This window comes from Megascapheus bottae, chromosome X (genome assembly GCF_031878675.1).
Source record: "Megascapheus bottae isolate mThoBot1 chromosome X, mThoBot2.hap1, whole genome shotgun sequence".
Lineage (NCBI taxonomy): Eukaryota > Metazoa > Chordata > Mammalia > Rodentia > Geomyidae > Megascapheus > Megascapheus bottae.
The window spans coordinates 92,442,236-92,457,165 of record NC_143547.1 but is presented as its reverse complement, the minus strand read 5'-3'; the positions used below and the strand labels follow the sequence as shown (position 1 = coordinate 92,457,165).

The following is a 14,930-nucleotide window of genomic DNA, read 5'->3' as shown; positions in this document are numbered from 1 at the left end:
AAAAAAACCCCAAAAACATAACCAGCAAAATGTTGGGCTGGAAGCTTGTCTTAAGTGGTAAAGTACTAGCTGTGTTCAAGGAAGCTAAGTAAGAACACAAAAGTTCTGAATCCAAGTACCAGTATGGGCACAAAAAATAATAATAAATAAATAAATAATAAAGCAAGATTCAATGGCCCACACCTATACTAACTACTCAGAAGGCTAAGTTCTAAGGATCATGGATCAAATCCAGCCCAGGTAGGAAAGCCCACGAAACTCTTATTTCCAATGAATCACCTAGGGGGCAGGCGGGGGAGCCAGAAGCAGAGGGGGAAAAAAAACTCAGGAACAGTATCCATGCCCTGAGTTCAAGCCCCAGTACTGGCAAAAATAAATAAATAAAACAAGTAGGTGCCCATGGTTCACGCTTGTATTCCTATCTACTCAGGAGGCTGAGATCTAAGGATCATGGTTCAAAGCCAGCTGGGGCACAAAGTTAATGAGATTACTATCTCTAATTAACCACCAGAAAATCGGAAGTGTTGCTATGGCTCATGGTACAGCAGTAGCCTTCAGCTGAAGAGGTCAGGGACAGGGTCCTTGACCAACAATCAATCAATCAATCAATAAATGGAATGCCTGCCTAACAATCTTTTTGAAAAAAAAAATAGAGAAACGATTTTTTTTTGCCAGTCGTGGGTTTGAGCTTAAGAGCCACTGTCCTTAGACTTTCTCAAGGCTAGAGCTCTACCACTTGAGCCTCAGCACCACTTCTAGCTTTTTTTTCTATGTATGTGGTACCGAGGAATCAAACCCAGGTCTTCATGAATGCTAGGCAAGCACTCTAACACTAGGCCTAACTCCCGGCCCCTCGAGAGACGATTTTTATGGGGAAAAAATGACTTCAATTCTGAGAACACATAAGCAAATTTTATTTTATAAGTTTTTTGTGGTACTAGGGTTTGAACTTAGGAATGTTCACTCTAGCTAGTCTGGAGCTCTGCCACTAAACCATGGTTCACTGAAAAATAGATACTTATATAGGGTATAATGATTCTATAAAGAAATTTCTCAACCCAAGTACAGTGCTCAGTCCCTGAGTTCAAGGCCCAGGATTGGCAAAAAAAAAAATCAGAAAAAAAAGAAATTTCTCTGTGACTTACTAGATAAAATCAGAATTAATTATTTAAAGGAATTAGGGCACTTTCCGTATAACTAATAATAAGCTAATTTAAGCTTCATTTTAAAAGATAAAATATCTTATTGAAATTACAAAAAAATGAGCTGTTACAACAGTGGTTCATACCTGTAATCGTAGCTACTCAGGAGGCTAAGATAGGATGGCAGTTCATAGTCAGCCTGGTCAGGAAAGTCTGTGGAAAATCTTACCTCCAATTAATTACCAGAAAGCTGGACGTGGACATATGGTTCAAGTGGTAGAGTGTTAGCCTTACACAAAAAGCTAGGGACAATACTCAGCCCGAGTTCAAACCCCAGGAAACAAAAAATTATAAACCAAACATTACTGAAGTGTGATTCATTCAAGTGTCATAATCTAAAATAAATGGACATAGTTCTGTACATGTCATCCAACAGTTAAGAAAATTACTATTGTCTTAGCTTTGGCGTAATTTTTATAATTCTTATGACATCATATGCAACAAAATCTAAGCTTTTTACTTCAAACAACTCTTTATTCTATTACTTTTCTAATAATACAGATTTTAAGGAACCACATAGAAAAAAATAACAAAACACTTAACCATGTTTCTCCAGTGTTACATACTAAAGCAAGTATTAAAATACTAAAATTTAGGAGGGGGTGGGGGAAGGGAAATGAGGACAAAAACATGAGAGGGTTATCAATGTGTGAGAAGTAATGCACCTTCTATCTGGCGAATATAACTGTAACCCCTCTATACATTAAAATAAAATTAAATTTAAAAAATACTAAAATTTATTACTAGCATTTAATACTCAAGTATAAAATACTGAAGATTTATCTCTTAAATCAGCAATCCCCAACATCATGGAACCCTTTCCCACAAGGAATATACAAGTATCATGCATATAGTTTATAGGTTCTGGGTCCCCCAAAGCTTTATTCATGTACTTTACTACCTCATATACATACCAAAAACGCCACCTTCTTACAATCTTTCTTTATAAAACTATAAATGTTACCAAAAACTACCTAGAGTGGTAAGGAACAAAATCATGCAACTTTAAAACATTTTTAGATGTTATTTCCTACTTTTAAGACCAAAAATTGAGCTGGGTTCTGGTGGTTCAGGACTGCAACCTGCCCTACTCAAAAAGCTGATATCTGAGGATTACAGTTCAAAAGAATCCTGAATTAAAAAAAAAATCTAGAAAACTCCATCTTCAACTAAGCAGTAAAAAATTCTGGACTGTAGGCATGGCTCACTCTTGAGCAAGAAAGCAGAGCAAGAACAGGTAGCCCCGAGTCCTGAGTTCAACCTCCGGTACCAATAAAAAGAAAAGGGTGGGGAAGGATAAAAAATACAGGTGAGAGTTGAAATTCACATGGTAAAGTACCTGCCCAGCAAATGCAAGGCCCTAAGTTCAAACTACAGTACAATAACAGACAATCTCATTTCAATAAAACCAAATATACAATGAAATCATTTTTTGTGTGAATATGAAAATGTAAATATTTAAAACTAAAATATTTCACTACCAAAACTAAATATTTCAAGAATATAACAAATTCTAAATACACCACAATCATATAGCTATCTTAATACTCTTGGGAATGAGTAACTAGCCTGTCTATGACTTAGGTTCTATATCCATGAAAGTTTCTTCACCTTCTTCTCCCTCCGACAGCTTCTCATCACCTGCAATTGAGAAAAATACATACAACCTTAGTTATCTTTACCTAAATTTTTTCTTTAGTGTATACATGAAAACATTTTTACCTTTCATTTTTTAGTGCCAGTCCTGGGGTCTGAATTCAAGGTTTGGGTTCTGTCCTTGAGACTTTTTGTTCTAAGTCAAGGCTAATACTCTTACCACTTGAGCCATAGTTTCACTTCTGACTTTTTGGTGCTTAATTGGGAGATATGAGTATCATAGACTGTCCTGCCTGAGTTATCTTTGAAGTGCAATCCTCAGATCTATCTCTTGAATAGCTAGGATGACATGTATATCCAGTAGACATTTTTATCTTTTATTAGTTAAAACATTCGAAGCACATATGGCAAAATGGCAGGCCATAAGTACAACGGTCCAAATAAAGGCTTGCCTTTAAAATAGTTTTTATTATTAATTGTACCAAAATTTAAAGTTTGCATTTAGATTTAGATTTCAGTAAAAAAATCAGCCCAGGATTTAGGCTTTTGGGGGTAAACAACCAGAGAGCAGGTAATAGAAATTTCAAATTTGCTACAGTTAATATGAAGACTAAGTCTTCAAATCTTCTAAGCATCTACTATTCACTTGATGTCAAATCTTCTTCATACAGTGATTACTTATTTCCTGCCTGGGTCCTGAATTATTTTATAGTCATAAACTATAGAAAACCAAGAAAAGCACCCAATCTCCCAGATTTTTCTTAAACTACTAGATATATAGTTCAATTGTATATTGCTACATAATGAGACTCTTCTACATGTATTTGGAAAGTTAAGCAAGTGACTGTCTTCTAATGTTATCCAGTTATATTTCTACTCAGAAATGGTAGGTATCTTTATTACAACATGTACATTCCAAAAGGTGAACTCAATCATTTAAAAAATCTTCATAAACATGCATTCCAATTGTTTCTACTTACTTTCCAATGTTTGTTGAAGTTCATGGATAGTACTAAGAAGAACATGAAACTGTTTGCGCCTCAATTCCAGCTGAATTAACAAAAAACAAATTAGTTGGTCTATAAACACAAACACAAAAATATTAAGATGTATATGTATATACATATATATACACAAAGTACCTTATCTTCAACACTTTCTTTAATATGTGAAAGATGTTCTAATTCTTTGCCCAGAGCCTCTAGTTCCCTGAGGGGGGAAAAACAATAGGTTCTTATATTATGATACGTGTTGGAAGAGAATTTACAGCAAATATATCAAATGCTGCAGCTATTAAAGAGTATTTTAAAAATTAAAATATTCAGTTACAGCATTATGTTTTGTGACACCTTGGAAGAGGATGATTTCTTTTTAACTCTTAAGTATGCAGGATTTTCATTAAAACTACACTCTATTCTTCTGGTCTTGGGCCTTGAACTTGGAGCCTATGGGCTGTCGCTGAGCTTTAGTGCTCAAGGCTAGCAATCTACCCCTTGAAGCACAGCACTACTTCCAGTTTTATGATGGATGGTTAACTGGACTTTCCTGTCTGGGCTGATTTCAAACCACAGTCCTCAGATCTCAGACTCCTGAGTAGTTAGGATTACAGGCATGAACCAACAGCACCCAGAAAAAGTATACTTTTAAATTAAAAAAATTAAAGGAAAACAGATAAGACAATAAACTCAAAAACTGATATCATACTAACATTAAACCTTTTTTGAAAAAGAAATAAAATGTGAAGCATCGTTTTCCCCTATTCCCTAATCTCTTTTTCTCATGTTTTGCCTGGGTAGGCTTTAAACCATGATCCTCCTACCTATGCCTCTTGAATGTTGTTTGTTAAGATGGGGTGTTGCTATCCGCCCCATCTCTACATAAGTAGCTTGGATTACTGGCATAAGCCCCTACACATGCTTCGGGTGTTTCTTTTTGTCATTTAGTATTATACCTATTGAGGTTCACTGTATACATTTATTTTAGACCAATAAGTAGCAAGGGTAAACAAAGAAAAGGACTTATAGACCATCAGTGTTAGAATATATAATACTGAAAAGTAGCCTAGCACCAGTGGCTCATGCCTATAATCCTAGCTACTCAGGAGGCTGAGCTCTGAAGATCATGCTTTGAAGCCAGTCTTGCAGGAATGACCTTGTGACTCTTATCTCCAAAGAACCAACAGAAAAGCAAGTAGATATGTGGCTCAAGTATAAAATGCTAGCCTTGACCATAAAAAGCTTAGGGACAATACACATACCGAGTTCAACCCCTTATTTCTTTCTACCGAAAGAAATGTGTACTTTTAGTGAAAAAAGTGTATTTTAATGAAAATTGTACTTATTTGCAATTTAAGAAGAAATCATCAGCTTCCAAAGTTTCACAAAACACAAAACGTAATGCTAACCTTGCGCAAAAAAGCTCAGGGACACGTTTCAGGCCCTGAGTTCATGCCCTGAGTTCATGCCCCAGGACGGACACATGGACACCCCCCCCACACACAGAGTATATAATACTGAAAGTGACTCCTTTGACACCTATTACATAGCTCTATAAAAATAAAAAGCACAGGCTAGTTCTTGAAAGCGTTAATCTTACTTTAATGTCTGATGCCTATCTGGATGACGCTGGATCACTTTTGCCAAAGCATCATATTCTAAAATGATAAAAGAATATTTATGAAATTAAAGGTTATTCTGGAACTTCACTTATCCACACAAAATATATAACATCATAAATGTCAAATCACTTTCCTCGTATATAAAGAGTGCGGCATACTGGTAGAGTATTTGCATGGAGCCCTAGGTTTGATTCCTCGGTAACAACATAGACAGAACAAGCTGGAAGTGGTGCTATGGCTCAAGCAGTAGAGGGCTAGCCTTGAGAAAGCCCAAGGATAGTGACTAGGCCCTGAGCTCAAGGCCCAGAACTGGCAAAAAAAAAAAGAGAAAAGAAACGAAGAAAATGATATGGAGAGCTTATCAAAGTGTTTCAAGCTGGGAATTTGAAGTTCTACTCCTGTTTTCTCATTCACATGCCCTGGATAGGTTTGAAGTTTAAAGCTAGACAGAAGAGAAAAGTCTACAGAGATTCTATCTCCAAGTAACTGGCCAAAAGTTGGGCTTGAGGTATGGCTCAAGCAGTAGAGCACTAGCCATGACCAAGAGAGCTGAGTGTGCATTTGAGGTCCTGAATTCAAATGTTAGTACCCCCACACATAAAACCTCAGGGAACAAATTTTACATGAGGCTAAAGCCAATTTTTAAAAACAAATAAAATTGCCATCTTATTAGTTCACTAAAGAACTTAGCATATTCAATAAAATTGGTCTTTTAAATATTTTTTTTACCAGTCCCAGGCTTGAGTTCAGGGCGTTGAGCACTGTCCTTGGGCTTTCTCAAAGCTAGAGTTCTACCACTTGAGCCACAACAGCACCATTTCTGGCTGTTTCTATGTATGTGGTGCCAAGGAATCAAATCAAGGTTTTTGAGCATGCTAGGCAAGCATTCTACCAAGGTCAAACTCCTGGCCCTTAAATAATTTTTTGCAGTACAAAAAACCAAACAACTGAAGAAAATAATCTAAGCCATAAAAACCTACAGCCATCATACAATTAATAACATTTCCTTTCTAGTTTTTCATATAATTATCATAGTTGTGATTATATACCGTTTTTTGTTGTTGTAGTTGTTGCTCCTAGGGCTTTTACTCTGGGCCAGAGCATTGTCCCTGATCTCTTCAGCTCAAGGGTATTGTCCTACTCCTTGAGCCATGGCACCACTTCTGGTTTTTTAGTGCTCAACTGATGATAAAGAGTCTCACGATGGGGCCGGGAGTTTGGCTTAGTGGTTAAAGTGCTTGCCTAGCATGCACGAAGGCCCGGGTTCGATTCCTTGGTACCACAAACATAGAAAAAAGCCAGAAGTGGTGCTGAGGCTCAAGTGGTAGAGCTCTAGCCTTGAGAAAGTCCAAGGATAGTGCTCAGGCCCTGAGCTCAAGCCCAGGACTGGCAAATAAAAAAAAAAAAAAAAAAAAAAAAAGAGTCTCACGGTCTTCAGTGCCCTTTAGTGCCAGGACTGGCTTTAAACAGTGATCCTCAGATCTCAGCCTCCTGAGTAGCTAGGATTACAGGCGTGAGCCATCACGTCTAGCTTTATACAACGTTTTTATTTTTACTTTTTCAAATCACATTATAGGAAGAGCAATACCCCTTTCATTAAAAATCATTTTATGAGGGCTTTGGGCATAGCTTATGTGGTAGAGAACCTAACTAGCTTCAAATATTGCCTGAAAAAAATCATTCTGGAAGATTTTATGAACCAGACAGTAGCATAGCCTAATTGAAAACCAACAGAGACTTTAACCTTGTTCTTTTTTTGTGTGGGTCATGGGGCTTGAATTAGGCCTGGGCACAGTCCCTGAGCTTTTCAGCTCAAAGCTACCCTTGAACCAAGCCCCATTTCCATTTTCTAGAAGTTAATTGGAGATAAGAGTCTCAGGTCCTCTTGTGCCCAGGCTGGCTTTGAAACTTGATCCTCAGATCTCAGCCTCTTGAGTAGCTAGGATTACAGGCATGAGCCAACAAGGTACCCAGCTACTATGGCCTTTTTCTAAATAACATATAAATATTTGCTTATTTTGTACATACTAAAAACTTCCTGAACTTGTTGTTGAAAAAAAAGTAACCTCCATTAAAAAACAATCAATTGTAGTATATTTATAAAAATCACCTTTGCTGACTAACTGCAGTCCTGGGGCTTGAACTCAGGGTGTAAGTACTGCCCTTTGGCTTTCTCAAGGCTACAGCACCACACTTCCAGCTTTTTTCCTATGTATGTGGCACCGAGGAATAGAACCCAAGTCTTCATGCATGTTAGGCAAGCACTCTCCTGGCCCCAGCTACAACACTTTTTAGACTAAAGAATCTGAAGAGCTGGGTGCTGGTGGTTCATACCCATAATCCAAGTGACTCATGAGGCTGAGATGTGAGGATCATGGTTCATAGCCATGCTGGGGAGAATTATCAGTGAGAATCTTATCTCTAATTAACCACCAGAAAACTGAAAGTGGGCCTGGGATACTGTCAGGCTTCAAGTTCAAGCCCCATGACTGATGATAAATTAATAAACAAACAAAATAATCTGAAGAGAATAACAATTTAATACTAAGAAAAATTAGTTCAATATAATTCGTAAAAAAAACCCAGCACACTCTTCCTTCTCTATTTTAAAGAACATAGCTTAAGAATTAAACATAGCTATTAATTCTTATTTATAACTAAATGGACACTCAGTATAGATTTTATTTCATAATAATAAGAACTGAATGAAAACGGCAGAAGGTAATAAAATCATTTGTACAACAACAACCTCATTCCCTTACCTTGGCGATTCTTCCGTATTCTTTTTGCTTGAAGAATTTCCTTTTTGCACTCAGCAATTTTTTTATGTGCTTCAGCAATATTACCTTCTACATAAAAAGGGTTTTTAAAGATAATCAGAACAACACACACATTCTCCATTGGTTTTCAATTTAAAAATGTGTTTCTAATTTGAAGTTTTATTGCTAACAGACACTAGCACTAGAGAAATTGTAACCCAGAGCACTATATCATAATTGAGTGATCTTTTTTCTAGCTAACATTTACTGGATTCTATTATAATTTTAATTGTTATTCTTTTACTAACCAAAGAAAAATATTAGCATTTTCCTTTAGACTACTGAAATAAAAGCAAAAAACATTGATTACTTTAACTTTCTTTACCTATTTCTTTGTAAATCTTTTCATAATTTTCCATTTCTCTGAGATTCATATCATACACCAGCAAAGTTTTGCCCATTGAAAATTCACATTGAGACAAGGTGCTCAGCATACGTTGGTACTGGCCATATCTAATGAAAGAAGATAAATATTTTTGCTAAAGTCCAGCGATTATAACACAGGTAAAGATTTGCTAATTAAATTATAACAAGTCTTGAGAGAATCATATTTCAATTAACTAGAATTAGAATACAATACCTGTCCTTTATATTTTATTTAAATATGGTATACTTGGTGTTATAAATTGCTTTTAACAAGTGAAAGATGACAGTATTATTCTTATCAAAATAGGCTTAATTCAAGCAACTCTTCTTCTCCATGTTTCAATTACCTTTATGTGGAAAGTGAATCCGCATGAGGAAAAAAAAAAATCTGTTAAGCAGGGCACCGGTGGCACATGCCTGTAATCCTACCTACTCAGGAGGCTGAGATCTGAGGATTGTGGTTCAAAGCCACCCCAGGCATGAAAGTCTATGAGACTCCTATCGCCAATTAACTACCAGAAAATCGGAAGCGGCTCTGTGGCTCAAGTGGTAGAGCACTGTCCTTGAGCTGAAGAGCTGAGGGACAGTGCCACAGCCCAGAGTTCAAGCCCAAGGACCAACAAAAGAAAATCTGCTAAAAATATACACATAGGGGCCGGGAGTTTGGCCTAGTGGTAGAGTGCTTACCTAGCATGCACAAAGACCCAGGTTCAATTCCCTGGTACCATATACATAGAAAAAGCCAGACGTGATGCTGTAGCTCAAGTGGCAGAGTACTAGCTTTGAGGAAAAGCACTCAGTGCTCAGGCCCTGAGTTCAAGCCCCAGGACCGGCACAGAAAAAAAGACTGGTTATGATGGCTCAGGCCCATAATAATCCCAGATAGAAGAAGACTTAAGAGTTTATATGATCTTCATTTGAGGCCAGGCTAGCATGGGGGGAATTAGGAATATCTCATGTGAATCAATAATCTAGGTATGAGTATCACACCCAAAATTCCACCTACACCAAGGGTTATAGGTAGAAGACTCATTGTCTACATGGGCCTTGAAGAGACATGATGGCCCACGCATATAATCCTAGCTACTCAAGACTGATATCTGAGGATCTCAGTTCAGAGCCAGCCATGGCACTCAAAAGTCTGTGAGAGTCTTCAATTAACTTGAAAACCAGAAGTGGTGCTGTGGCTCTAGGAGTAGGCCTTGAGTTGAAGAGTTCAGGGACAGGGCTCAGGCCCTGAATTCAAGCCCCACAACTGACAGAAAGAAAAAAACAACTAAAATAAAAAAGGGCTGGAGTATGACTCAGGTAGAAGAGCACAAGCCTAGCAAGCAAAAGACCATCTGTTCAAATCATAGTTCTGCCATCCCCAAGTATTTATATTCTCTTTATTTTCTGTCTCTGTTTATCTGTCTGTCACACACACATACACACACACACACACACACACACACACACACACACACACACACACACACACACACGCAGTTAGCCAGATATAGTGTCACTTACCTGTAATCTCAGTGCTAGCAATTATGAGTCAGAAGGATTTTAAGATCAAAACTAGCACTAGCCTGGTCTATATAGCAAGACCTTGTACCTCCCCCCCCCCAAAAAAAAACTACTAAGTTTGTGCCAGGCACTGATGGCTCACCCCTGTAATCCTACCTCCTCAGGAGGCTGAGATCTGATGAATGCAGTTCAAAGCCAGCCTGGGTATAAAGTCCCTAACATTCTTCTTCAATTAACCATCAAAAAAGCCAGAAGTGGATTGACTTGTGGCTCAAGCACTTGAAGAGTTAGCCTTGAGTCAAAAAGTTCAGGGATATCATCCAGAGTCTGAATTCAAGCCCCAGGACTGAGACAAAAAAATTAAAGTTTACTTTTGATTAATCAAAATTTCTATTTATGTTAAAATGTGTTGGAAAAAAAAAGTTTGGTCTGGGAGCGTGGCCTACTAGTAGAGTGCCTGCCTAGCATGCATGAAGCCCTGGGTTCAATTCCTTGGTACCACATACACAAACCACATACACAGAAGCCGGAAATGGTGCTATGGCTCAAGTTGGTAGAATATTAGGCTTGAGAAAACCCAAGAACAGTAACAAAGCCCTGTGCTCAAACCCCGGGACTGGCCAAAAAAGAAAAAAATGTTAATTTCACTGGCATTTAAGGATAAAGAAATAATGTAGAAACTCAATGAAATTACAACAGGACACTGATAAACAAAAAGAAGCATTGGAGGCACGGCTTAGATGATAGAGCAACAGCCAATGAGCAAAAGTATAAGATACCCAGTTCAAATCCCAGTCTCAGACACAAAAAAATAGAAATAACTGAGAAATAAGGTACCCTTCTTCATGGGATCCAGAGTTGCACCATTTAACAAAACTTTTCACTAGCAGATTAATTCTCCGATCATCACCGGCGCCGTCTCCATCAATTAGGAGACGCTTCCGTATCACTTCATCTGAAGGAAAGAAAGCCAGTGTGAATTAAAATGATCATCTGAAAGGGGTAAAGGGGAATACAGACATAAAGGAGGGGTAAACTTGCTCAAAGTATACAGTGAACATTTATGGGACTATCACAATGAAACTTGTTACCAATGTATGCTAACACCATTTGGTCCTTGGTAACATTCAAGGACAGAAATCTAATAGCACTACCCAACTTGCTCATTCAAAAAACAAATTACGACCAGCATAGTGGCTCATGCCTGTAATCCTAGCTACTCAGGAGGTTGAGATCTGAGGATCAAGGTTCAAAGCCAGCCCCGGCACAAAAGGACCTAAGACTCTTATCTCTAGAAAATGGGAAGTGGGGTTGGCTCAAGAGTAGGGTGGTAGCCTTGAGCTGAAGAGCTCAGGGACAGCGCCTAGGCCAAGGGATAGGGCAGTAGACTTGAGCTGAAGAGCACAAGGACAGAGCTCAGGCCTAGTTCAAGCCCCATGATCCACAAAAAAAAAAAAATACTTGCCTAGCGCCAGATGCTCACACATGTAATCCTGGCTACTTAAGAGTCTGAGATCTGAGGATCAAGGTTCAAAGCCAATGTAGGTACAAAGTGAAACTCTTATCTCCAACTAACTAGCAGAAAACCGGAAGTGGCACTATGGCTCAAGATGGTAGAGCACTAGCCTTCAGAAAGTCCAAGGACAGTGCTCAGGACCTGAGCTCAAGTCCAGGACTGGCAGAAAAAAGAAAAAAAGAAAACAGCATACCAATGCTCAAGTGGCTTCCTTATTGTCATGTAAAATCTGTGGCTGTTAGAAAAAATCCAAGGTGGGCCGGACTTTGGCCTAGTGGTAGAGTGCTTGCCTAGCATGCAGGAAGACTTTGGGTTCGATTCCCTGGTCGTACATACATAGAAAAAAGCCAGGAGTGGTGCTGAGGCTCAAGTGCTAGAGCTCTAGGCATGAGAAAGTTCAAGGACAGTGCTCAGGCCCTGAGCCCTAGGTCTAGGACTGGCAGAAAAAAAAATCCAAGGTTCTTAATCTTCTAACTTCTAATCAACACTTTTCGTCTTTGAATCCTGTCATATTTAGCAACTTCCACACGTTTCTCCACCTGGAATGCCAGTCCAGCTACACTCATTTAGTTTTCAAAAAGTGGATTGAAAACTTTTTTTTGCCAGTCCTGGGCTTGAGCTCAGGGCCTGAGCACTGTCCTTGGGCTTTCTCAAGGCTAAAGCTGTACCACTTCAGCCACAGCACAATTCTTGGCTTTTTTTCTCCGGTCTTCATGCATGCTAGGCAAGCACTGTACGACTAGGCCAAACTCCCGGCCCCCCCACTACACACACTTTTTAAAGGAGACACTGTAGACAGCAAAGAAAACAAAAAGCAACAAAAAGGCAGGCAACGGAAGAACGCCATGTCCAGATTAGCTCATCTCCCAAAAAAGGCTAGATATAATGGAAAACAAAGCTGAGATATTCCCGTTAGAAATTCAAAGCCAACCCACTTATCCAGGAAGAAACAGCCAATCAATAAGGGTCCACACCAAGTAAGAGCCAATCTGAAAAGAACTCAGGGTGTTAAAAACCACAGTGAACTGTCTTGGCGCGCTGCAGTCCGAGCAATCTTTTATTGTGTTTCTTTTAAGTGCTCTCCTAATAAACCTCAATTTCGTTTTTTCTCCCCATATCACATGACAGCCCAAACTTCTCAGCTACCACGCCCCGCTTCCTGCCGACCCGCTCGCACCAGCCAGGAAACGTTCGCGCTACTCCAAGGGACTCTGAACCGGGCATCAGGCTGGGGTAGCAGCCATGTTGGTCCGGCGTCCCAGACAGAAGCCCTGGGGTCTAAAAGCGCAAGAGTTTGGGACATAACTGCCTGAGAAGCCCTCCACAAAGACATAAGGAAGCGGGAGTGGAAATACGAAGCAAGCGAGCCTCACCATCCGTTGAAGTCCCCATGGCGTCTTCAATGGTGTCTTCCCGCCGGCGGCGAAGGTCAAACTCCCACAATGCACCGGACTCCCTAGGAGGCGGAGGCACCAATGGCCGCTGCTGCCCGAAACTGCGCAGGCGTTATAGCGCGCCTTTGCTGCTGTATTTCCCATGGGCGGTATCAGCTACACTGTGACTGGTTCTTACTGGCTGCAGCTGTTAACGGCTCCACCCATCGCTCAAATTACTCCGCCCCAATCCGGAAGCTGCGCCACTCTGGTAGTTCACGAGGATTTTTCCGACCTGGCGTAAAACAGAGCGCCGCCAGGGTTGGGGGAGACGCGAAGCGGGAAGCGGGAAGTGGGGCGGGCTGAGGAGGGTGAGGGGGGGGTGAGGTTTTTTTTTTTCTCCTGTATATATGTGTGTGTCAATCCTGGGACTTGACCCCAGAGCCTGGTCTCTGTTGAGTTCTTTTGCTCAAAACCAGCGCTCTACTACGTGCACTATAGCTCCAGTTCTGTTTTTTGTTTTTTTTTTTTCTGAGTCTCCCCTCCTTTTTTTTTTTTTTTTGAGTGGTTAATTAAAGATAAGAATTTGACAGACTTTTCTGCCCTGGCTGTCTTCAAATCGCCATCCTTATTATCAACATCTTCCTGAATCACTAGGATTACACTCCATTCGTGCCATTGGTGCCTGGCATCCTCTTTTGTGTGTCTGAATGTTTGTTCGTATTGGGACTGGAACTCACAATCTAGATGCCGTCTAATCCTTTTTGCTCAAACCTATGCTTCCCTAACACGTGAGCACTTTGAGCACTTAATTGTAGATAAGACTCTTATGGACTATCCTGCCTGGTCTGGCTTTTAACTGCAATCCTCAGATCTCAGCCTCCTCAAGAGCTACGATTACAAGCATCAGCCACCAGTGCCCGGCTCCAGACATGCTTTATTAATTAAGATTTTGAGCCATCACCGGATGCCAGTGACTCAAGCCTATAATCGTAGCTACTAAAGATAGTGAGGTCTGAAAATTGTGGCTCCAACCCAGAAAGTCTCTGAGACTCTTTATCTACAATCAACCAGTAAAAAAAACCAGAAGTGGAGCTGTACCTCAAATGATAGAATGTTACTCCTCAGCAAAAAAGCTCAGGGACAGTGCCCAGGCCCTGAGCTCAAGCCCCAAGACTAGCACATGAGGGAAAAAAATCATTTCAAACCATAGAAATACTTGGGTTACCATTTGGGTATGTGAAAATAGATAAAATTTGAGTAAAACAATATTCCCACCATGGTGTTTTACCAGTGAACATTGTAGACACAGAAGTATGTTTGATAATGTTTGAAATGAACTTTACAACTTTGGGGGGGAGGAAAAGTGGGAAAACAGTATGGCATCGGGTAGCAACATTTGATAAAAAGTATACTTACTACCTTATGTATGTAACACTAACCCCTCTACTTCACCTTCACAAAAAAATTAAAAATAGAAGAATGTTTCTACTGATTTTTCCCATATGAAATCAAGTTGCCTTGTATGGGACAGCATTTACCCCATACCCAGGTGATTATCTATATTTTTGGTCTTTTGCTTCTGCTGTCTAACTTGAAAACCAGCTGAATTTCTTTTTCTTAAATTTTTAGTTACTGTAGAGGTGATACGCTGATTACAGTTAACTGAATCAGGTAATGCGTACAGTTCTTATTGAAGCATGTCTCTCCTTCCCTCACTCCAAGTTTTTTTCCTTTCATCACCACTCAGAAGAGACATAGTGCCATTGTTGTATTTGTTCACCCTTAGTTCCACCTTTTCTGTGACTCCCTTACCCTCGCAAATACAAACCCAGCTGAATTTCTTTTTTGTCCACGTATTTTATTGTGATTAATAGAAGGGTTACGTTATAGTCACCAGATAGAAGGTGCATTACTTCACAAACATTG

At 39.6% G+C, this 14,930-nt stretch overlaps 1 protein-coding gene across 1 annotated transcript; it reads right to left on the bottom strand.

Annotated features, from left to right (window-relative positions):
- Positions 1 to 895: 895 nt before the first annotated feature.
- LOC150041568 (THO complex subunit 7 homolog) lies at positions 896 to 13,078 on the bottom strand. The gene is made up of 8 exons (XM_090326663.1): positions 13,002 to 13,078; positions 10,950 to 11,067; positions 8,560 to 8,687; positions 8,178 to 8,264; positions 5,394 to 5,451; positions 3,941 to 4,007; positions 3,779 to 3,848; positions 896 to 2,843 (listed from the first exon to the last, which is right to left on the bottom strand). The coding sequence occupies exons 1-8, from the start codon at positions 13,018 to 13,020 to the stop codon at positions 2,776 to 2,778; spliced, it is 615 nt and encodes a 204-aa protein (XP_090182789.1). The 5' UTR covers positions 13,021 to 13,078; the 3' UTR covers positions 896 to 2,775.
- Positions 13,079 to 14,930: the final 1,852 nt, after the last annotated feature.

What these genes read in the sequence shown, in the direction of transcription:
- LOC150041568 (XM_090326663.1), bottom strand. An exon ending in GATAGGCATCAGACATTAAA is followed by an intron (nt 4,008 to 5,393) that starts GTAAGATTAACG and finishes TTCCCCCCTCAG; the next exon opens with GGAACTAGAGGCTCTGGGCA. An exon ending in ACTTCAACAAACATTGGAAA is followed by an intron (nt 2,844 to 3,778) that starts GTAAGTAGAAAC and finishes TCTCAATTGCAG; the next exon opens with GTGATGAGAAGCTGTCGGAG.